Raw genomic sequence first — 22,608 nt, 5'->3', positions numbered from 1 at the left:
ATACATTCCGCATCATTATATTTACAGATTTGACTCCACATTGAAACCTTTACTGAACATTTAATAGACAGGCGGCCAACTGGTAGAATTATCAGAAGTACAGACTATATTTCACAGATGTCCTGTTAATGAGAGAATTCATTCTTTTACGAGGCAATTTGTTTGAATAGAGAGGAACGTTCTGTTCCGGAATTACAGCTCTAAGCTTGTTGCTTTCTATCCCTAGATTTGGTTCATGTTGACTTCTCCTATAGACAGTATTTGCTAAATATTCAAGTGTAAGGGGGCCAAACACAGCGCTCCTTATTCCTGTACATTATTTATCTAGAACACTAATTGATACATTAGTATTTGGGGACAATACTTTGACAGCACTATACCAAAAATAACTTAACTGTAAATTCATGACACAGATACTGTAATCCTAGACACTCACTATGAACAGTCTTTAAATATTATCTGACAATATTGCAATTTATACTGATACAAGCTCAAAAACTATGTATAGTGACTATCTTACCGCTCAATGTGAGCCCTTGAGGCAGGATCTGTGATCAATTTGGGGACACATTGGATGAGATCTGGTCATCCAGTATTAGGTCAACACTTCCAGAATCACTTGCGGTCAGATGAGGTGCACACAAGCTGATACCCATTATCTTCTGACCGCATTTACCAGTCTACCTGATAGTGATCTAGTTGATTTGGAAGACATTATTATTGTGCATTGTAGCTGTTTTTGGGGCTAATCATGCAAAGAATTTGGGCCAGTTGCCTGATATTGGATGAGATATTGCGGTTTGTGCGCCCAGTATTAGTAGCACAAAGTAAGTTTCTAAACTTTATTGCACAGATGCAGAGACAGGCACATAATGCTTCAAGGTGAAGGTAAGCTACGCTCCTTTTCAGATGGTACAAAGGGAGCAGATTAGCCCTAGCCAAAAACATTTTGTTGCTTGTCTCCAAATCTGTTTGTTCAAACAAATAAATGTATATCTCTCAACCTGCTGTGTTGTCACCCTGGCTTTCCTTTATTGCAGAAAAGTAAACTAATAAAAATGTATTTTCGTTTATAGATTTACTTAAAAAAATGCACCCAACACTATTTATGGTCTTTACTTTGTAGATTATGCAGGCACATACCGTTTATACTCGAGTATAAGCCGACCCGAGTATAAGCCGGGGCACCTAATTTTACCACAAAAAATTGGGAAAACTTATTGACTCGACTATAAGCCTAGGGTGGGAAATGCAGCAGCTACTGGTAAATTTCTTTAATAAAAAAACTTGTCAGCTGACCCAACGCCACTCTGTTTGCAGGATAGACTGTTATAATAGACCATTATACCATTGCTAAACCATTGCTAGACCATTGCTAAATCAATCGCTAACACTAACATCAAATAACACTAACCCTTTTTAAGACACTGTGGTACACTATTCAGAAGAGCATACAACTCAAACTTCAGGACAAGTCAGGCAGAGTAAACAAATACTTAGAATACCAATTTATAGGAAATACAATTGTAACCTTCATGATCTGCACTTATACAGAAATGTTCTAGAATTGAATGGAGCTCATTGATGCACTGCCAACACACAGATTCACAAGTGTATGTGCCACTTTATCAGCACAGTAAGAGACACTCCTTTATCATCCCACACCTCACTCAAAGGGAACTAACTGTTCGGGAAGTACTTGCTTTTCTGTATTAAACAGAACATTATGCAGCATGCAGCAGCTATATTACACACAATACAGAACATACATGTCCTTTATATATACACAGTGTCCTCACATTAACCGTTTACTAGCCACTGACTACACGATCACGCAGCCCTCTAGGAATCTTGTGGCTAAACAAAGGCTGCTTATAAACAAAGGACTTCAGTACTACTGAAGTCCTTTGATTCCTAGAGGGAGAGAGAGATCTTTCACTTACCTCCGCAGTGGAACGCATGTGCGTTCCACAGACAGGAAGTTCGACATTTGGAACTTCCTGTCACTGGAACGCACATGCGTTCCACTGCGGGAGTTAAGCTGTTTACTCGTGTATAAGCCGAGGGGGGTGCTTTTTCAGCATAAAAAATGTGCTGAAAAAGTCGGCTTATACACGAGTATATATGGTATATTGATAAATAAGCTAAATATTAAGGATAAAGAGTGTTGAACTCAGTAGTGACCCATCAGTTTTTCATTTATTTTTCATTTTTTATTTGCCTGTACAATACCGCTTCTGTGCTGTATACTGATCCTATTGTCTACATCCTCTGTAGAGTGGCTGTAGGCAACGTTCCTTACATTTGCAGTAGAATTGCATTATGATCATATTCCACGGGCCAGGTCATTGTCAATGCAGTGCTTTGACTACACAATGTGAACAGGATTTGTAGTGATATTGTCCACCAGTACTTTTGTGTTTCCATATATATGTATAATATATAGGCTGTTATTACTCCTTATTTTAATGACCTTTTTAAAATGACATGACTTATCATTGGACATTTATCTCTTTTAGGGAAAGCAAGGACCGGAGCTTTATGCTGCTCAGAGTGTCTCTGGACCTGTACCTAGCTATGTATCCGGACAGTGTGCAGCACCTATTGCTACAGGCCAGATTGTATTTCCACCTGGGGATATGGCCTGAAAAGGTATTTCTGCATAGCCATAGAACGTGCCTGTGACTAGTACAGACAGGTAGAACTGGCAGCTGTTATTAATTAGAAGTATGGAAAATATGTTGTTTTGTACAGTCGTTACAAGCGTAGGTGTGTATTTATAGGCTTTATTTCTGATTACAGTTATTATCTGAAATGCTAACATGTGCAACAACTAAAAAAGAGATGTTAATCTGGTATAAGATGGTTTTGTATTTTGATTTTACTCGCTGCGTTTTCTAAATGCTACATTTGTCATTTCACTGTCACTATAATTAAAGGCCGGTGAGCTTCAATACACCTTCTAAAGCTATATCAGAATGATCACTGTAAATATTATACTTCAATAGATTAATGTATTCTGAGACTTTAGCATCCAGTGTTTCACTTTAATAGCCAATATGCATTTTGATGCATGTAATTTAATCATCTAGAAGCTTTATTGTGAACTTAAAAATCATTTTCTGCCTCTTCAATTTCTAAAACTACTTGTGCGTTCCCATTGATCTTGTCTTGTGCTCTTCATGTGAAATGCACATCCTATGTACTGCTAAATGACTTGTAATCCAGGAAAGCTCAGTGTAATTGAGCTAATGTATAAATCTGTGAGGACATGTTTTAATATTTTTTTTTCAGAATTTTATTTTTATTTCAGAATTCCTGATACCAGTGTGCTTGGCACTCTTGCTTTTATTATAGGCTTTGATGTCATTGCTATTGTTTTGTAACTCCCCACTATATCACAACGAATAATATTAGTGTTAATGTTGCTTAATTTAATGAACGTGTTGTTCTGTTTTCACTGCCACATCAGCCAGTTCCTTGTGATCCCCCAAATGCAGGATTTCACCAATCCATAGAAGTGGCTCTTGGCCTTGTGTATCCTCTATTTTATCCTACAAATATAGCCTCAATAGCTAAATAGAGCAATGACTTGCTGTTTTGTGCCACGTATTAAAAATGCCTGCAGTTATGTGTTTTTGTATGATCGACTTCTAATATCCTTACAATCTACACTAGTGGAATCTTAGGCCATATACGTGCAGTAGATGTGAGCCATTTGACTGTAAAGGAAAGTAGATCCGTATAATGTGGAGGAATGTCAGATTACACCGTGCTATTACAATTGTATTTGATAGGTCTTGGATATTCTGCAGAACATACAAGCCTTAGACCCATCACAGCATGGTGCTGTGGCATATCTGGTCCAGCATACTTTGGAGCATATAGAGAGGCGCAAAGAGGACAATGGTCTGAATGTGAAGCTGAGATCCAGTGAGCAGGAAGTGTGCTATTCCGTTGGACTTGTAGTGAGGCACAAGAGGTGGGAAACGCTACTGTAGTGTTGTTCAGGAACTTTACAAATGAGAGAAACACACTGTGTTCTGTGTATATGTTAGTGTGTATATAAAATCTATCAGGAAGACAATTAGGATTGCTGGCCTTTAGCTCTATGATTACAATGTGTGCGCTTCGGTCTGTTACATTTTTGTATGGCAATTCTCCTCTTATTATGTCACCGTATAGACCATGGTTTTGACCATAGGCAGTTGAAATTTAATTGAATTAATCATCACATGATGATTTGTAAATCATTTAATTCAGAAAATGTTAAGATTGAAGGATCAGTTTGTTACATGGGTCACCAGCATTAAAGACAAGAAGCAATATATCTTAAGTTATAAACAATTTAAATTAGTGTATGTTTTTGTTTTGTTTTTTTTCAAAGATGTTTATTGAGCTGCAACAAGAGAAGCGCTGTAGAAATTTTTAAACATTTTGTTATAGATATTCTGTTTGTTGTATTTTGCTCACCAGTCATAAAATGGCGTTGCAATAACTGTTATGTCATTAGTGTAACTCGTTCATGTTGCTTCTTCCAGTAACTGTGATATCTAGAAGGGATGTATGTGTGCACTGGAGTAAAACACATCCTATCCAAACTATCCCAGTTTACGGCCCACACAAGGGACGGGGTTTAATGGAAAAGTGGGTGGGTTATGATTAAATATGGCCATGTGTGGATGGAGTTTGTAGTAACTGGGTGGAGTTTGGGTAGGGACAGGTCTTATTTTGACGCACTTTTGGGATTCTGACTGTTGGGGGCTGTGCCACTGTAATATATCCAGTTTTAAGTCTCCCTATTTTTTCTACATTCCCCCTTCTGCCTGGACAGGTATGATTATAGTGGTGTCATTTTCGGCTGGGATCCTATGTGCATGATGCCACCAGACTGGATAGAAAACCTGGCCCTATATCCCCTCCCTGACGGAGCCAACCAGCCGTTTTACAGCGTCCTGCTGGAGGATGGATCTTGTAGTTATGTCGCACAGGGTGAGCAGCGATGAGCAGCTTTGTTAATTGCACGATTATATTTTAGCAAATCATAAAAATGTAGCACAGCAAAATGTAATCTATATTATCAGAGCTGAGGATACAGGGAGATGAGCAAGTAAGAATCATTTCCAAATCTAAAAACCTCTGGGTTTTTTTTCAACTCTTTATTTTCACTTTCATGGTTAAGAACGTTTGAAATATACAATAAGCAGGAGGGGGGAAAGAGAGATGAATACAGCAAGCATAGTGGCATTGTGTGTCCAACAACTAAACACATAGCAAGGTAATACAAAGTGAAGGAACACATAAAGGTATATATGTAAAAACCTTCTGCGTTGCTTGTATGTTTATTTTTATATGTATGTGTATATAAAGTACAAGTTAACCCGTGCATGATACTCATGCATTCTAGTCAAATCAAGCTACTTAAGGTGTTAAAAAGGTTCTTGTCATGCATTTGGGCCATAGCCCAGGCCTCAACCACCAACCACTCCCCACTGTCACCCCCGGCAACCACCAACCACTCCCAACTGTCACTTCTCCTTCAAGAAATATATATATATATTTTTTTAAATCTTTATAAACACTTTTAACAATTAACAAATTAAATTAACAAATTAAAAACATCTTAGTATACCAAATTTCAGCCCTTTCTGAATTTTTTTTCCCACACACTAAGAATTTAGTAGGTCAGTGTATAACTCCGCCCAGCAGGTGGCGCTGCAGCTTGGTTTTATTTTTTCCACACAGACAGATAGACTAACACACGCCACTAGACATTTATATATTAGATACCACCACACATGCACTTTATATTAACAAAAATATATAACTTTGCTGTGCAGACTGTTTATGTATATGTGTGTGTTTTTCTTGTCCTGTCTCCAGTTTGTTGTGCTGCAGCCACGCCCGCCACCAGGCGCAGGCTGGCAGATACCAGCCTGGGGGGCACACAGGCGGCCGCATCGCATGACACGGGATGACGCGGCCGCATCGCGTGTCGTGATGCGGCCGCCTGTGCGCTGACGCGGCCGCATCTCATGACAAGAGATGCGGCCGCCGGGAAAAATCAAGAAAAACTGCATCCGGGGGCGGCTGGCCCTAGCATTGGTGAGTCTGAGCGACCCGGGGGGCTGATGCCCCCCTGCCCAGCCCACCCCTGCCCGCCACTATATTCATACCGCCAATAAGCGAGCACAAAGTCAGCTGATGTGATGTTGCACGATTGTGCGGTCTAGCAGCCACACTCCAATACATATGTGGAATATAAAGTCCCAAAAAAATGGACAGAGAAAGAGAAAAATTCAGTCATTGTCATCTATTAAAAATATAATCGTTAGTGACAGATCATTTAAAAATAAAATGATTTGTTTAATTTCTTCCATAAAATATTTATTAGGATGTTATCAATGTCTACTGTACATATACTGCATTTTTACAGTTGCTCCTGGCTGCAAACACATGTAATATCATGCATAAAAGACAATCCTCGCTAGTAATCAGCACTTACACCTGACCTGTAGCTGGTACAATTGAGATGCCGAAAGCTTGAATCAGACGCTGCTGCGTGCGCTCGAGCTTGGTACGCCCTTACTGTACACTGACTACGTACACACGCCCTGTCCCCTGCCCGTTCCACCTCTGAAATCGTAGGCTGTAGTAAGGTTCCATTGCACCCAAAGATGAATTGGATGGTGCTGCATTCACTGGCGTATGGTTTGGTTCTGGGCATGCGCAGTGGGATTTTACGCAAAATACGGCAAGTTTTGGCATTTTGCTGTATGAAAACTGCTCTCACGGTCATGCCCAAGTAATCATGTGACACAGACAGCCTGCTGTTCTCTTATGGTCTGACTTACTGACCGCCCCCACATACCTGTGCTCCAGAGTATTGTCCATGCTACATTTCATTTAAATTCACATGTAATATTACATAAGCTGCCAAAAGCGTCCCTAATGATACGTGTGATATGTGGCATAGGGTAGAATGCACAAAAGAGTGGTTTGCTGTAGAAATATCTCACTGCTGCCCTGTTTTTAGTAGCACACCAACTATAAAACATGTAACTGATAGAGGTTCTGTGGTGGGGAACAGGTTTGTTCATGTGGGGGGCTAAATCTTCATCTTTGCCAGTGTTTTATTTTCCCTTCCCCCCCCCCCCCTCTCTCTCTTTTGTCACAGAGAATCTTGAACCACATCCAGCTCCAGGACGAATCCTGCACCCAGACATTGACCTTTACTTCTCAGAGTTTGCAGGAAATCACTATATTGCAAGTAAAGAGCTACAGCTTCAGTACCCAGAAGACCTTGACTTTACCATTCAGCAGAGTTTAGTTGGACAATATAATATTCCCCAGCTGGAACCATGAGTTGAATGTTCAAAAATAGCATCCCTGTTTATTTATTGATATCATTTTAAATATACTCCTACATTTACTATATATGCACATGCAGTGTTAAACCTTTCTATTAAGACGCTAGGAGGATCTTGTGCAAGCAATGTTAATGGGGCGTACTACAGTGAAAGGTTTGTACTCGCAGCTAAGGTTCAGTTTCCATGAATGGTGATCACGGTATAGAAACATGCATAACATTCCATTGTGTAAGACTAAACAGGCATTCATTGCATGCTGAAAAGTAGTGTATCGAATCTAAGATTAAATAGTTTAAACATACTATACACATTCATTAAAAGACAACAACAAAGACGTAACACTAAATGGGGCGTTTCACAAGATTTTTCAACTGAATTATATCGTTGTTCTCTTTAATTACCTCTAAAACTCCACAGAGTTAATCAGGAACAAATATTTAATGCATCCTTTTGCACTTTGCTGTGTGTTTATCGTGTAATGGTAAATAGAAATGTTATTTGATGAGCCTGTTCATTTTGTCTTAAACTCAATGAGCTGTTGTAGATTGTGTCAGATCTGGGCCAACTTATGTGGTAATTGGCCCCTACTATATTTTATTTATTTAAACTGAGTTCATGTTAAAGCTCTCACATGATACTGTGTGTCTGACTGACTGTTTTATGTATTATTTACGTGTCTCAGACTTCTCTGATAGAGGGTGGATAAAGTCATAGCGTGAGCCAATCACAAGCCTTTTTACTAGGTCGTAGTGCAGCTTTAAAATCCTTGATCATATATCCATAATTAAACTAGGAATTTAGTTTTCCTTCAATATAAAATAGGAGTTGCCCTCCATACAATCTTATTCTGTTGTACATCTTCATAAAGCTGCTCTAAGGGCTGGAGTTAAACTTGAATCACTTTGCTATGTGATCAGCAGTACTTTCAGACTTAAAGCCTCATGGATGGAAATGCTTGTCTTGCTGTTTCCAATGTAAGAATGATTTTTTTTTTAGATTGGTGAAGGCTTGAAGAGTTCCGTTTTCCTTTTTGTGTTTCGTGGCCCATTTCATAAGCTGTTTATCATAGATTGCCTGCTGAGAGATGTAGGTGAAGGTAACACTACTTTTAAACTATGAAATATTATTAAATGTAATATTATACCCCGGATACCTCAGTTTCATGAAAAGTCTGCCTTGGGGGTTGCATTTAATAAATTATCCAAATGATTAAAATAATTATATAAACTACACTGCAAAATAAATCTACACGTAGACCCCATTGTGAGCAGTATCATATCTGTCCATAGTTATCTCACATGGCACATTGTGTAGCTGCTGACCCTCTATGTACAATCTAAGTTGTGATTTATGTACAGATAGTAACTCCTTGTAGACATTGAGGTAGTGAGGCTGTGTTCCTCATCTATAAAGCACATTCTATATTTCCTTCTATTAATTGCCTCCATTGTGAAATGCTGTTGGGTGTCTCCTCATGTATGGCTTACATTTATCGCCAGAGTGAGGGGACATTGGCGCAGCCTGTATTATATGTGTCACTTCAGTGTGTTATGTTTACATTGATCATGTGCTCCTCTAACTGCACTTCTCTGCAACTGGGAGGTACAAACGACATCCCAATAAAAGTGTAGGATCTCCAGCTCGGAGATGGTGCAGTTACTCTTGTGGAGTGACAGTGGTCGTGCATGCCTCGCTCACCATGGAATGCTAGTTAAGAAAACAAAAAAAAGAACCACCCCCACACTGCCAAACTCCTACCATCGACTGGTGCAAAACTCTGCTCCTCCACAAACCTTTGCTTCTAAAAGCACTTGTGCAAATCACAGCATCACCCTATGGTTACCATCTATGCATATTCTGTATGCACCAGAGTTTACGGCTTGGACCACAATATACAATGACAGTATAAATGTCTGGGACAAGTCTATGTAGCTGAATGTTGAAGTTACAACTGGTATTAGTCTAGGAAAAATTAAAACTTTAACTGTCATTTACTTCGTTTCTCCAAAAAAAAAAAAATAAAAGTCCATTAAGTTTAACACTTTGTAACTGCTCTCTGTTGATCCAAAATAAGGCGGATCCAGAGTGAGGCAGCCAGAGTACAACAAAGGATTACAGTTCCTTCCTGATTCCATAATGGCAATCTGATTAATTCCAGGAAATAATCGACTCAGTTTTGTTATATGCTAGTTATAGTTCCAAATATTTCTTCTTGTTGGAAAGGACAACTATTTGTTTTAAATACAATTTGTGAATCTGCCATTATCACCTACCTGATGGAGAATTCCTTTGTCTGACCACTCCTTACCAGGAAGAACCCATTTCTCTTATTTTCTCTATCTCAACGGATGTCCTCATGTCCCCTTCACAGTTCTGAGTAATAACATAGTTGGAACATTTTTTGTATTGGCCATGATATCTTGTGACATTGAGTTACATTTTAGACTGGCTTTTTTTTTTTTTTTAAAAAAACCCAATTTCTCGAGCCTTTAATTCAATAATAATAATTTAATAGCTCCTTTTACTGTCTATGGCTGGCCATATCTGAACCCTCTCAAGTTCTCTTATGTGGTTATTATAGACTAGTGCCAAAAATGGTACCCACCCAGTGACTGATATGCTTTGAGGATGTAATTATCTGCGTACATAGGGGATAAGTGTCTTGTCTCGGAGTTCAGCAGCGAGCATGATACCAAAGAAAAACACTGTTCAAAAGTGTGATTCCAGAGCTAGTGGATAACCACAAGCTGAGGGTGGAGGGATGTATCAAAAAGCCAAGGTGGTAAGGGCTATGCAGCTCAGTCTCTTGCCATTGGTCACCAAATTCTATAAGCATCCATCAGCATTCCATTCGTCATTTAATCTGGCACCTAAATTCTGCAAAAGCTTTCTCCAGAGAGGGGTTACTTAGTATAATGGTGAAGGGCAGTCATGGTTCCAGCAACTGACTGTTTTAAGAGTTATATAATGACTAGTTCATATTTCATGTCTCCTCCTTCCTGTGTCTCTCCCCAGTCCAACTACATAAATATGCTAGTCGCCAATGGCTGTTTTAATATTAGGGGCTGCTGCCTAACCGTAGGCACACTCACTTACCCCACCAACAACTACCATTTGTATTCCGCTAGTTTATAGATTAATCATTCCCCACACCTCTTAGATTGTAGGCTCATTTGAATATAATTTATTTGTATCATAATCCCGTCTATGTAAAGCACTGCCTAACATGTGTCAGTGCTTTGTCAATAAATGATAGTTCTACACAATAGTAAACCTATGTTTAGTTCTTGCACTTCTGTCCCTTTTCTGGTTCATACTAGTGTTTTATTAGCACTTGCAGCAGCTGACGTTAGCAAGTGCTACAGCGCTGTATATACTTTTCTATCACCCCAATTTATTAAGAGTAAACTCACAACAAAATAGATGCATTAACTTACATTTATTTGAGTTGAACCTTCTATGCCGTCTTGTCAAAATATTTCTGTAGTGAGTGCCTGTCCAGGTTTGTTATGGCTTGAATGTAGTGCAACCTTCAAATAAGTACACTGGACAGGCCCATAAGTAAGCCATGAGATGTCCCACGAACCATTTTAGCTTCATTTGTATTACAACAAAAGACACATTGTATTTTATTCCTCAGCCAGCTAGTTACCATTACATATATTTCTTTTAATTCTTCTTCACTAATTCTGCACTAATCTGTTGTGTGAAACTAATATATATATATATATATATATATATATATATATATATATATATATATATATATATATATATATATATATAATTTCTATTGTCCTGTAGTAACTAAATTAATTACTAATGCCACCTTTTCCCAGCAACTGGAAAACCGTGTGAAGTATGACATGTTACATTAAATGGGAAGCGCTGTTTTCATGTCACATGGGATGCCTGTAGTTGTGAACATGCTACATACAATGTTTTTACTGCTGAAGCACTCTTGTGCAACAGGGACACAATTCTTTCCAATGAATGTAATGGGTCAGTCGTGGGATCTTGTGCCAAGAAGGTACAATGGTGGGCACTCACAGCACTGGGAACATTGATTTGATTCCAACTTGTGTACTATAACTATGTGTTTGTATGTTCTTCCCATGTTTGCCTGGGTTTCCTCTGGATGCTCCTGGTTACTTCCACAGTCCAAACCGCACTGGTAGGTTAATTGGCTGCTGACACAATGGACTCTAGTGTGTATGTGTTAAGGAATTTAGACTGTAAGCTCCAATGTAGCAGGGGCCGATTCTTTGGAAAGCTCTGCATAACTCATTTTTATTGGGTGGCAAAACATAGTATTCAAAGTGCCAGTACTGAAACAAATACCATATAAAACATATCTTTTAGTTTATATATTGAACTAGACATGTATGTGACTAATCATCCTGTCATCTGAGGCATTGGTGCTAGTTTTCATTTGTATGTAACATACAAAAATTGCTATATGTCCACAAGGGCCAGGAATAATAAATATTGTAAAATCTCTGCTATCTACTACTAAACCTGTTGGTCAATCTTTTATTTGTTATGTGTTTCATTGTTTTTACTATAATCTTTTATTCCCTTCAGAAAACAGTGTATTGACTCCCATATAAATCAATCTTACAAGAAGATCTAAACAGTAAGATGTATAAATCATACTAGAGGTATGTGTAATTATGGGATTTATTATCTAGGCTGCTAAGGGGATCCTCTGGCAAGGGCTTTTTTCCAGTATAAGATTTAGTATATTTAATTTAAATAGTAGATATGTCTTTAACAACATTGCCCAAAGCCTTCCCTTCCTGATCAAGTCTCATTTTTACCAAACTATGTGTACTACTGTACTTCACATTATAAGCAATAGGTGACAACTTCATTTTTGATGGATAAACATTGGGGTAAAACCTTCATATTGTAGCATGAAAAATGCCCCCCATGCTGTTTAGCAGCGCTCTTCACAACAATACATGAAAACGATGCCTGCAAATACGGATTGCATTATGGTGTTCTTGCTAAGTGTGTGCTAGTCACATAAATGTGCCCAGTTATGCACCCACATCCAAAAATTAGATTTTGAAATAAGCATTTAAGGTGCACATTATGGAGCTTGTGCATTGTATACATAAAGCACATTTCAAGCCAAGTGAAAAACAACAACTTTCGAGCGCACATAACAAATTAATATAGTCAAGATGTCCCCCTCAATCAATCTGATCCAAGGGTACAGGAACATTTCAAAATAGATCCATCATATTTTGAGGCTAAAAAGGTACACATCAAGTATGTCCCCAGGGGGGTAAAGGTGAAATAAGGTATTTAGGAGACTTGGGAGGAAGGGTGAGGGAAAAGAGGTTTTGTTAGAGGTAGTGAATTGGGGGATATTGGACTGAGATGATGGTAGAGGAACGCCTTGTGTTATTTATGAGGTTGATGAGTTGAAGGTTTTTTGATAAGATCTACTGTAACATTTATTACAAGAATATTTGTAATATGTTCTAAGTGGTGTATTTGGCAAATTCAGTTAGTTACCACTAAAAGCGAGAGTTCTGTATAATGATACAGCTCAAACTTTTAATTCCCTAATTTGGGCTCAGTCCCCCTCCTCCCTATATCTTTCTCATACTTCAGTTCATGGAGATCATTCTTGGGCTGGCTGTATGACATCAACATACCGCAAAATGTCAAGAACAAACCTATGAAAGGAGCTCTTTGTGAACAAAAAAGCCTCTAAGTGAAGAGTTGACTCGGTTTTCATTGCTATATTTGAATTGAAAAGGTACTTTCGCTGCAGGTATTGAAAAATGGATTTGGCAGGGAGATGAAAACATTCCTTTATTTCACTGAACTCTGAGAATATGTCCAGATGAGTCCCAAAGGCCTTGTGATCTAGGCCTAGTGGAAACACTGGATTGTCCCAAAGCGGTGACATCTTGTTTGGGTTGTATATTAACTTGTGTGTACCAGACCAGTGCATACCTGTATAGACCCATATAGCTAATGAAAACTACCATTGTGGATTACTGCTTAAGGGCAAGCCTCACTTTGAGTGAAACAAAGAAAAGTATATTGGTAGTGCATAACTATTCTTTCTGCTTCAATATTCACCCAAAGGATAATATGTGCATTTGCATGGCTTAGGACAGGCTGGGTAAGGTGAACTGTTAGATCATATTTTTGTATGTTTGGTAGACCATCTTTAGTGTCACTGGACTACACAACATGCTTTTGAAGGGACCCTCGCTGGAAGCATCTGAAACAAATATAAGATTTTAGGACGGACATTCATTTTTATCGTCCTATTCCTGTCAACCCAAGATATGCACATCTTGTTCCAATTTGCCAAGTTTTTCCTTAAGGCATCAGCAACAGTTGAAAAATAAACAAACTTATCATAAAATCTGGTCAGGTAGATGACCAGGTATTTTATCCTGTGGGGTTGCCTCAGAAGTTCAGCTTGCTTTGAGTGGTGGAAGTTCACACAATGTGAGGTTTAGTAGAAGAACATTATTATTATTTATTATTATGATAATTTTATTGATTTATAATGCGCCACAGATACAGAATCAAGTAACATAGATGAGGTAATACATATAAGTAGCACAGATGAGTGTGAGTAATGCTATGGGAATTGACACAGTGCAGCAAAAGATGTGACCGGACGAACAAGGGAGTCGGAGAGAAGACAGACGTGGAATGATAGGTAGAGAGTACCCTGCCCGCGAGAGCTTACATTCTAGAGGGAGGGGGGATGAGAAACAGTAGGACCAACTGGGAAGAGATGAAAATGGCAGACAAGGAGAGGAGGTGATGGATAGAATGGTTGGGAGGTGGTAGGATAGGCGATCTTGAAAAGGGGAGTTTTGAGTGAGCATTTGAAGGTTGGGGGAGAGTCTGGTGAGACAGAGTAGGGAGTTCCAAAGATTAGGGGCAGCGTGGTAGATGTCTTGGAGGCAAGCATGGGAGAAGGCAATGAGAGGTGAACATATGTTTATATCCTTGTTTATTTTAAGGTTGGATAGATCCCCATATATGCTGAGCTCTTTCCAGAAACAGGGCAGTCAAATTATCAGGTTTGTTAAAGTAATAAGAATGTCTGCATACACGGAGTCATGGGAGCCAACTCTGATACCAGAGATATTTAGATGGTTGCATTGCCAAAGGGCTCAATCATCAAAGTGAAGAGTAGGAGTGATAAGGGGCAGCCTTGTCAGGTGCAATTTTTAATAGAAAACTAGAAACGCAACAGCAGCCTTGCTGTAATTATAATGCCCAATCCTGAGAAAATAGCCTCTGAAGCCTATTTCACTAAGGTTAGTAACATGAAGGTCCATGCAATCCTATCAAACACTTTTCTACCATTGAGAGTTACCACCAGAGCAGGAGTCATGTTCCCATTCACAGTGTATATCAAGGCCACATCCCTCCTGTTGTTGACCGCCACTTAGCAGCCGATTATGAAACCTACCTGGTCTGGATGGACTACACTTGTGATAATGAGACCAGTCTATATGCCGGTATCTTGGGGAACAATTTTAGGTCAACATTTAAGAGAGACATGGGCTTGTAACCTGTGTATGTAATAGTATTATAATAATATAATTGCCCTTCTTTATGGATAATGATAATATCCGCTCAGTGTCTTTTTAAAAAAACTTTCCACTTGAAATATTCAGTTAAAGAGCTCTAGGAGCAGAGGAGAAAGCACCATACCGAATATTTTGTAGTAAGACCAAGTGAAACCGCCTGGACCAAGAGCTGCAGCTTTTTTTTAGGTGTTCTAATAGTTTGGGAGATCTCTTACTGTTCATTTTATTTTAGCAAATATAACTGCCTGGCATTCCGTGTAGGATTGTTTATTTTAATTGCTCCAAATAACAGCCTATACAGCCATAGGAATGTCTGACCTTCACTTCCTACTTCAAGCTCCATTTTGTGCAGTGGCGGATCCAGGGGGGGCAATCGGGGCGATCGCCCCCCCCCCCTAGCAGGGGCTTGCTGCCGGTGGCTGCACACTGCAGGTCCGTTCAGCAGTGACAGTGTGCTGCCCGGCTGCTCTGATTGTGTTTTAAACACAATCAGAGCAGCGGGGCAGCACACTGTCACGGCCGAGCGGACCTGCACATACTGTGCAGCCGCCGGCAGCCTTAGAAATTAGAAAGGGGGCTGGGCCTAAATCGCCCCCCTTAAAATCGCCCGGGGTATAGCAAAAGTGTGGATCCGCCCCTGATTTTGTGTTGCTTTTTCTGCAACTGCTAATGCTGTGCATGCTGACTTTAAGTACTAGCTGCTATAAGTATGCAGTAGCCAGCTTGATGATGTCACTGTGGAGACCATGAAACTACAATGCATGTAGTTCAATGTAATACTCTGTTGCAATCATTACATACACAGCAGTGATGTCACTCTAGCCTGTCTGTCCACCAACAAACCTGCATTTTGAAAGACTACAAAGCCAGAACATTGTTACAGAGATTAACGGAAGCCCCTGCAAAAGGTATTTCTGAAACGCATACATACTGGGGAAATATTAGTTATAATACAGATATTATTTAAAATGACCCTTTTATTGAATGGAGGGCTAAAGTGATAAGATTTTAAAGTGTCTTTCACAGTCTCCATCCAGACACAAGATCCTGCAAAGTAGTGGGGAAATTCATTTTCTAGGAGAACATCTAAAAACTGCTTTGTACACCTTTTGTATGTGCAGGGCGGACAAGTTTGAGCATTTGCATACTTTTTTAAATTGTATGTGTACATGTAAGTAGTATTTATGTTTTTTTAGCTTTCTGAATGACATGTATTTTTACAAAGTGAGTTTATATTCCTACATATTTATTTGAAGAATAAACATTTTTACAATGGGGTCACTGACAAATTAGATTGCAATTAATAATTGACATATATACATAGACATAATCAGAATCATAATTGATATATCATTAGTTTGTATAAATAAATAAATCATATATAAAGCTTAAATACATATATCCTTACACAACATAAAAATTAATCAGTCATGAATAATTACTAACAAATTACTCAATTAAATAACACTTTAATATATCTTTAGACAGTTTTTGTTATCATCTAGCTCTTATAACATTTTTTAACGCTCATAAATGGGAGATATAGGGTTTGTTGATATTATTTTTAAGTTATATACATTTCAAATACCTATTAATAATTCTCAATTTTAGTAACAATAAAATAGTATAACAATCTACACGATACCTCCCTGGGAAAAGGTGGTGAAAGTTCATACTATGGTATAGCTCACGCCCAAGATAAATAAAGGTCATAAAAACAGCAGTTATGCAGAAGTTAAGAAGCAACAATACTGAACAATCAGATGTAAAAACCAAAACACCAAGCAACTTGGGAAATGCCTGGCATCACAGGAGAATTGGCGCTACTCGTAAAAACGCACCCGACCTCCTACAACTAAAAATAATAATATGGCTGAAAATAGTGACTAGAGAAGTAACGCCTTCATTGTGTGTATATAGCATAAATTCACACATATTTTCCTAGAACCTATACAAACAATATGGATCCATCTATATATTATTTTATAAATTATTTATTATTTTGTAGCCCAACATGTCCCGATTATGGTCCAATATTCAAATATTATTCATTTCTATTGTGTCATAAAGCCCCATAGGCAGCAAGGTTTTAAATCTAAAGATCCAGTAGGCTTCTCTATTGCAGAGGAGATTAAACCTATCTCCCCCTCTCTTGGTGATACATATTTGTTCTACTGCTTTAACTTTTATTCCTTCCAAATTGTCATTTTGGCATAAATTGACATGTTTAGCTACACTATTAGGGCCTGAGTCATTAACGAAAGTAAAGCAAAAAAAAAGGAGTAAATTTGATCCTGGACAAACCATCTTACAATGCAAGGGATGCAAATTAGTTTATTATTTTGAATGTAAGGAAAATACTGGCTGCTTTTCATGTAACACACATATACTTGATCGCTTTACTTTTAAAGTTGATCATGCTATACCACAAATATAAATTTGCCATCACATTTTTAAATTGACCTCCCCTCCAATGCAACATGGTTTTGCCACGGTGCAAAGTTACTCCTTTTTTTTTGTTTTGCTCTCCTTAATGACTCGGGCCCCTACATTTTAGGTTTTTAAGAATGTTACATCTATGTTCTGAAAGCATACACCTAAAGATCTAATTGTACATCCAACGTATTGGATACCACACTGACAATTGATGACATAGACTACAAAATTTGACTGACAATCCCAAGTGTTTTCAATGAGAAATTTTTCACCAGATACAGAAGTGAAAAATTCACGACATCTGTTTTGCATGCAATACATTTCATTTGCCACACCGATAATAATGATTTGGTCTATCCCTAAGCCAGCTTACACAAACTGGCTTTAATTCTGAGACTCCCTCGGTTTTTATACAATTAAGGGCCTTTCTCTCTGCAGGCATCAAATGATATCTTATCCCTAACATCATACACACGAACAGCTGATTTAATTCCATCTCCTACACTTTTCTATTAATTAACAAGGCAATTAACTCCTATACAGATCTGTACAGTGTATCTTTTTTTTTATTTTTTTTTCCCCCGAACAGAACCCAACATTGCAGGATTCAACAAGCAGCAACTGAGTTTAAGAAACTGGCAGCAGCAGGATGTGAAAGGCATAAGAACAGGCCGGGGAGAGCAGGACAGTCTGCTAACTTTCCTGATTCTGAATGGACAGTCCTCATTGTCGGTGACTGTCTCACTCAGTCTGACTTTATCCCCTCTACAAGGACACTACTTTACTCGTGAAGGTCAAACTCATACTTGCCAACACTTGATATTTTTATTCCGGGAGCTGCCAGGGGTAGGTTGGCGTGTAGGGGGCGGGGCCCCGAAAAAACGTGTCATTTAGCCCCGCCCCCGTGATGTAATGACGCAAATCGCGTCATTTTACAGCGGGGGCGGGGCCAAACGCCGCGATTCCCGGTGAATCGCGGCGTTTGAACCGAATTCTGCCCACTTCACTAGGAAGTGGGCAGATCAGGGAGATTGCCACACTCTCCCGGGAGTCTGGGAGACTCACGCGAAATGCGGGAGTCTCCCGGACATTCCGGGAGAGTTGGCAAGTATTGTCAAACTGTGTAATTGAAGTGGTTGGGGAAGGGTTGTAGAGAAGCTTTGCACTAGCTAAAATTATAGTCAAACCTCTTGCATGCTTGTTCTGATGGCTGGCCTCACTCCTTCAGTGGTAAGCCACTGAAAAGCAGCAGCCCTCAAAATTTTTTATGTACCTCTATGATTGCATTCCCCCGATGGTCTCTTCATGCCCCAGTCCGACACTGGGCACAGCTAGTAGCAGCTGAGTAGTGTGCGGCAATATTGTAGCATCATTTGGACTAAGCCTTTACACTAAGTCATCGTTTTAAGCTACAGACTTACTTAAAACTCTGTAATGTAGTGACACACTACCCTAATCCATTTGACACATTTGTTTGTTAAAATATTGTAATTAAAACTGGAATAGTGTAAAGCTATGTGAAACCATATTCTATTTGTTATATTATTTCCTTTCATTTTAAATATACATTACATGTTAATCTATTAGCTTGTCGAATATAACACCAAAAGCCTGGATTAACGCATTAGCTGGGAAATGCTGTGTAATCTATGCCCTTAGACACTGCAGCAATTTACATATCTATAAATGACAAATTTGCAGTTATAAATTCATACTATATAAAGCAAAATGTAGTACACTAAACCTGCAGAAATAATATGTTTATAAGGATGAACCACTAAAATGTGGGTATGCCCGAGTCCCAGCAATTATTCCTTTGTCAGCAGTATCCTGAATCTTGTTGTGCAACAGACCTCAGTCACAGAGTATAGTATAAGGTCCAGACAACACAAAGTGAATGAACAGTATACTTGCACTAAAGAGAATACTTCATAAATTCAATTGTACACGTGGGAAATGAAATTGCTATCTATTTTGCTTGCCTGTGTCATAAATGTTTGTATTAAATGACTTTCATATAAGTGTGCCTATAAGAAACCTGTGTGGCATGGGTGTTACTAAGCTTACGCCCACATGCTGCCATGTGTGCAGTGATATTGCAGCGTGCCATGCCAGTTATTAATCTGTTTGAGATTGATCAGATCACTATCAGGCACGCTGGTGAATTTGGTCAGAAGTGGCCGTGTTGTCATCTTCCAAACACGTTAATAAGCCCTTATGGGTGGTCAAATTGTGCTCTCTGCCTGTCTGCTTAATAGCCAAGTGTCAGGGTTGTACCGTATGTGGCAGGGAATTGGTTGAGAACCGCTCTTCCTCTGCATTATGGGTAGAACTGTTGATGCCCTTGCACCATGTGTTACCATGAGCCACCATGGTATACTGGTACAGGGCAGTGTATTACCCGCAAGAACAAATATTCCATATTAAAGTTTACATTAACTACTCAAAAGAGGTGTTCTTACTGTAGTTCATAGCTATGCTCTTACAGATCGCTGCACACCTACATATAACCACTCACACAGCTATATCTATGCTTGCTTGGCTGTTGGAAGCTGCTTTGACAAACCATGAAATTAAAGGATGAATGAAGACTGCAAGGCCAGGAAGCGGCTGAAGTAATTTCCACTGCAAACTGGAAGCATGTGGCTGAAACCAGCAAATTTCATCTTTGTCATCAGATATTTATATAGCGCCACTAATTCCGCAGCGCTGTACAGAGAAGTCACTCACATCAGTCCCTGCCCCATTGGAGCTTACAGTCTAAATTCCCTAACACACACACACACACACACACTTACACACTTAAATAGCAGCCCAATTAACCTACCAGTATGTTTTTGATGGGTGAGAGGAAACTGGAGCACCCAGAGGAAAACCACGAAAATACAGGGAGAACATACAAACCACACAGATAAGACCATGGTCGGGAATTGAACTCATGATCCTAGTGCTGTGAGGGAGAAGTGCTAACCACTAGGCCACTGTGCTGCCCATAACTTCTGATTAGTTCCACCCTCATTACATCCTCCCATTCCCGGTTACAGGACTTTTTTCGGGCTGCACCCACTTTATGGAACTCTCTCCCTTGCACAATAAGACTCTCCTCTGTTCTACAAACTTTCAAGCGTTCTCTGAAAACCTACCTATTCAGACAAGCTTATAATATTCCTCAACCACCATCTTAACCTCACTACCTTTAGCCTGTTACACAATTTCACACAAGACAACTACCCCCGGAATAACATTGTTGTGTGACAGGATCATTTAGCTTATGAGTCACCCTACCTTTGCAGTCTGGCTGGGCCAAGATGCAAAATGTATACTTAACCTCATGTGTCAATCTCCCATTGTCCCGTAGATTGTAAGCTTGCGAGCAGGGCCTTCTCACCTCTTTGTCTGTTTTACCCAGTTTGTTTATTAGTTTATTACGTTTGTCCCCAATTGTAAAGCGCTACGGAATATGTTGGCGCTATATAAATAAATGATGATGATGATGATGATGATTAGTTGACATTTTTTATAAACTTATCAATATTAAACCATTTTAAGTTCTAGACACACACACACAAAATACTTGGATTTGGCATTTAATTAGCTCATTCTCAATTTCACAAAAATAAGATTCTCCATTTTCTGTATCTCTAAAATACCTCTCATATATCTAAGGCAGAGAAGAAGATCTCCAGAATGTTCTATTTTTAAATGTTTGCACTCCAGATAATAAACTTTCCAGAAGCTAAAATTGCTCTTGCTCACTAGCTTCTATTCCTATCCTCTCAGGTGTACTGTACTGCATACACACATAAAGGAGAGGTTACCCTGACCTTGTCAGAGAGAGAGGGATGTAAGACGAGGTACACTATGAGTTGGCAGCAATTTTAGCAATTCATTAAGATTCCAAACCTCCAGGAGATTAAATATGTAGTGTCTACTATCCAGTACTTACCCAGCAAGAAATCATTCCAGTTATACAGAATATTACTTGGCTAGCATAGGAATTTTCAATAAATCTCTTTTTAGTTATCATTAAATATTGATCATGTTATATGTCATTTATTTAGATAGGAAAACACATCGCTGATGTTGAGATGCATTTTGCTTAGTAAAAGAAAATTATTCCCATGCAAAATTGTCTGTGTTTACCTGGAAAGTGCCATTGTGCATTCTTATGAAACTGTAATTGACATTTTATAAATAAATGTCTAGGAATCATTTTCTTAAGGGGTAATTTTTATTTTCTTAAGGGTTCAATTTTGATAGCAGCCATTTAACCTATCAGCATGTTTTTGGAGTGTGGGAGGAAACCCAGGGAGAACATACAAACTCCACACAGATAAGGTCAGGAATTGAACTCATGACGCCAGTGCTGTGAGGCAGAAGTGCTAACCACTAGACCACTGTGCTGCCAGAAAATATATATAGGTGTTTGCATATAAGTTTTCTGTCTGGTGCTCTGTGCTGTGTTCAAATCGCTGTGAGTGCAGCTTAAAGGAAGCCCAAAGTAGAAGTTGCCTTACATTATATAGTTACTAATAACTTTCACAAATATATAGATAAAAGTTGTCATACTTTGACAGAACTTGAGATGTTTGACATTATATTTACAATTGATGTGTGGTCCTTTGTTATCAGTTGTTTTTCTGCCAAATCTGCTAGAACAGGTCCGCTGCAGTGTCCTTCAGTGTGATCACTGACAGGAAGGCTGTTCTATTAACTCCCTCTGTATTCACAACTGTAACTTAGTTCTTTATTATTGCCTATTTTATTTCAGTTCACTTGTATTTTATGTTTAGTGGTGTTTCAAACTGAGGTGAAAATACTTTTGTATTGGTTTTGTAGGTACTTGGCTGGGCAGATTTCACTAATGCTGACTAGCTGCTCCATGACTGATGAACTCTTAGGGGTATATTACGCGCCCACTCCACTTTGCTCAAAGTAATATGGTACCGCAATATCGTGAATTTCCCTTCGCCACCCTATGGGGTGCAAAGGAAAATCCGCACTATTGCATTACCGTGTATTACTGTTGCCGGCCATTTGGTGCGTAATCGCAGAGCGCCCGGGTAATTGACTTTAGGTCTGGTGATCGCAATTACGCAAGGTTAGGGCAGCACGGTGGCTAAGTGGTTAGCACTTCTGCCTCACAGCACCGGGGTCATGAGTTCAATTCCCGACCATGGCCTTATCTATGAGGAGTTTGTATGTTCTCCCCATGTTTG

At 39.0% G+C, this 22,608-nt stretch overlaps 1 protein-coding gene across 2 annotated transcripts in view; it reads left to right on the top strand.

Moving 5' to 3' along the window:
• Nucleotides 1-11,887, top strand: part of FBXO21 (F-box protein 21) — a 31,587-nt gene extending 19,700 nt beyond the window's left edge. Inside the window, exons 9-12 of one of the 2 annotated variants that reach the window (XM_075178517.1) lie at nucleotides 2,520-2,652; nucleotides 3,816-3,982; nucleotides 4,835-4,992; nucleotides 7,178-11,887. In XM_075178517.1, the coding sequence (XP_075034618.1) occupies nucleotides 2,520-2,652; nucleotides 3,816-3,982; nucleotides 4,835-4,992; nucleotides 7,178-7,365 (646 nt within the window). In that variant the 3' untranslated portion in view covers nucleotides 7,366-11,887. Of the gene's footprint in view, nucleotides 1-2,519; nucleotides 2,653-3,797; nucleotides 3,983-4,834; nucleotides 4,993-7,177 lie in introns of both variants that reach the window. The other variant, XM_075178516.1, reaches the window with a different exon arrangement.
• The last annotated feature ends 10,721 nt before the right edge of the window (nucleotides 11,888-22,608 follow it).

Source organism: Mixophyes fleayi, chromosome 1, assembly GCF_038048845.1.
Source record: "Mixophyes fleayi isolate aMixFle1 chromosome 1, aMixFle1.hap1, whole genome shotgun sequence".
NCBI lineage: Eukaryota > Metazoa > Chordata > Amphibia > Anura > Limnodynastidae > Mixophyes > Mixophyes fleayi.
Note: the sequence above shows the minus strand (reverse complement) of the source record. Positions and strands in the feature narration are given on the sequence as shown.